This window comes from Herpailurus yagouaroundi, unplaced genomic scaffold, assembly GCF_014898765.1.
Source record: "Herpailurus yagouaroundi ecotype Mexico unplaced genomic scaffold, PumYag 159, whole genome shotgun sequence".
NCBI classification, from domain to species: Eukaryota; Metazoa; Chordata; class Mammalia; order Carnivora; family Felidae; genus Herpailurus; species Herpailurus yagouaroundi.
Genome location: NW_024412400.1, coordinates 38,437,337 through 38,439,499, shown reverse-complemented (window position 1 = coordinate 38,439,499; position 2,163 = coordinate 38,437,337). Strand labels below are relative to the sequence as shown.

General features: G+C 65.4%; 1 protein-coding gene across 1 annotated transcript in view; it reads right to left on the bottom strand.

The window, feature by feature from the left end:
• Positions 1–132, bottom strand: part of CHST2 (carbohydrate sulfotransferase 2) — an 8,297-nt gene extending 8,165 nt beyond the window's left edge. The window contains exon 1 of the mRNA XM_040481121.1: positions 19–132. Within this exon, the coding sequence (XP_040337055.1) occupies positions 19–132 (114 nt within the window). The remainder of the gene's footprint in view (positions 1–18) is intronic.
• Positions 133–2,163: the final 2,031 nt, after the last annotated feature.

Here is a 2,163-nt window from a genome sequence, read left to right as displayed (position 1 = left end):
CGGAGGCGGCCCTGCAACCCGAGAGGGGGACGCAGCGGGCCGACTTCGGGCGCGGGGACTGGGGCCGCGGCTCCGAGGAAGGCGCGGCAGCAGCGGCGGCTGGTCCCCGACGCCCAAAGCTGGCTCTCCCATGGCAGCGGCTCCGAGAAAGACCTGCGAGGGGAAGCAGAGTAAGCCGATGCGCCCCAATCCTCCTCCCCATCCGCCTCCTCCACCTAAGTAACGCCCACCCTCGGGTCTGCCAGGCTCCCCCGCTCACCTGGAGCCGCGGGCGCACCCCAGAGCCGCCCGGGTTCACGGCCGGGTGGTCTGTCCTGCTGTCACTCGTTCCTCGGTTTCTCTGTCTTCCCCGGGAGTCCCCGCGCCTCAGAGGGGTCCGCGGGACTCAGCAGCGCAAGCCCTGGGCAGTTTCCGGGCGGCAGGCGCCCTGCGGCTTGGGAAGGGAAACTTTCACCGGGCCTGGAACCCTGCTCTGCGCTCCGCTGAGCCCGGCGTGCCCAGCTCCAGCGGCGTCTCCGCCGCCCTCTCGAGACCGCAGCTTCCTTCCTCGCTTTGGGGGGCGAAGCCGGCTGGGGGAGGGGGCTTATACAGGACCCAGCTCCCGGCAAAGCGGCTCCGCCTTTCTCGCTCTCGGCCTCCGCGCCCCGAACCTTCCCATCTCTCTGGCGGCGGTGGATGGGGCGCAGCGCGACCCTGCAGCGGCAGCAGCTGCTTCTTCCATCACTCGGAGGATGCCCGGGCCGGCATTGCCGGCAGCGCCCGCCGCTCCGCAGCCTCCGACTGGCCGGGGAGGACCCTACACACACAACAATCGGCCAAGGGGCCCGAGTCTGCAGCGCTCCCTTGTCGGCCCGCCCCCGGGCACCGACCAGTTCTGGCCAAAGAGGTATCCGGGCAGAGAAAGCCCCCGCCGCTGCCGCCGCCGCCGCCGCCGCCGCGCGAAAGCGGCGCCCGGGAGGATGCTGCTACCCGACTCCCCCTACGCGGAGCGGCTGCAACACGCTCGGGCCAGCCTCTGCGCGGCTCCTGCCAGCCGGCGCCGGGTTGGTGCGCGCCGCCGTCTGTCGCTGCGGCTCCTCCCCTTCGCCGCGCTGCCCTCCTCCTCCGCCCGTCCCGCGCCCGCCCTCCTCCCAGAGTCGGGCTCCAGCCGCCGCCGCCTTGGGGGCTGGAGATGCGGGACTCGATTCACGGCGACGCAGCCCGGGCCGCCAGCCGCACGGCAGAGGCCGTAACAATCCGTGCGCATAAAGCCTGGGCGCGAGCGCGGGGTTCGGAGCGATCGGGCGTCGGGGGCTCTGAGAAACTTGGGAGTCTCCTTGCCGCTGCCAGGCTCAGCCGCATATTTTTGCTCTCAGAAAGAGTTGGTGATAAAGTTTGAACAGAAATCCCTCAGCGGCCGCCCACTCTGCTCTTCCCTCGGCGTCTGCACCTCCCGGCTCCTCCGGGAACCGGGGACACAGCCGCTCCCGGGAGCGCTCCGAGGACGCCGAGCGCCGCTTGCAGGCTTTCTACTCCCGGCTCACACGTTCCAGCTGGTCTGGGGTTTCTCCCTCACTGAGGAAGTAATAAATCTTTCTGACCCCCGGGTCAAAGAAGACGCATCAGTTTTCGGGAGGAGTGTGCAGGCGGGGCGTCTTGCCTCCCGCTTTACTCCACCTACGGACAGGGCCGCTCGGGACGCCCCCCGAAAATGCTCTCCCAACCTCCGCTCTTGGTGACGCTTCCAGGGTGACTGACATCCTCGGGAACCGGGGTGGTGGAGGGTCGGGGAATAGTGCCTCTTTGTTGTTGTAGTTTGCAGTTAAAAAAAAAAAAACACAAAACAACTTGCCTTGCTTCTTTTACAGAGGAGCTCAAATGATTCGACTAAAGGAAACACGGTCGTTGGAAGTAAGAAGTCATTTTGAGTTGCTTTCTTTTCAAAAAGATGAAAAATCGCTCGCTCCTGCGAGTAAGAGAGACGACTAAGCCATACCCTCAATTGCATCCGTAAAATGGGGACACTTCTAATAGCCTCCAGTAATTCAGCGGTGATTGGGTGTTAGATGCCCAGATGATCGAACCCTACTGGAGGCCTTGCCTGAGCAGCAGCGAATCACTAGGAGTCTTGAAGCTCACGGGCTGCGGGTAAACAGAGCGCGGATCTGCTGGAGGTGTTCTGTT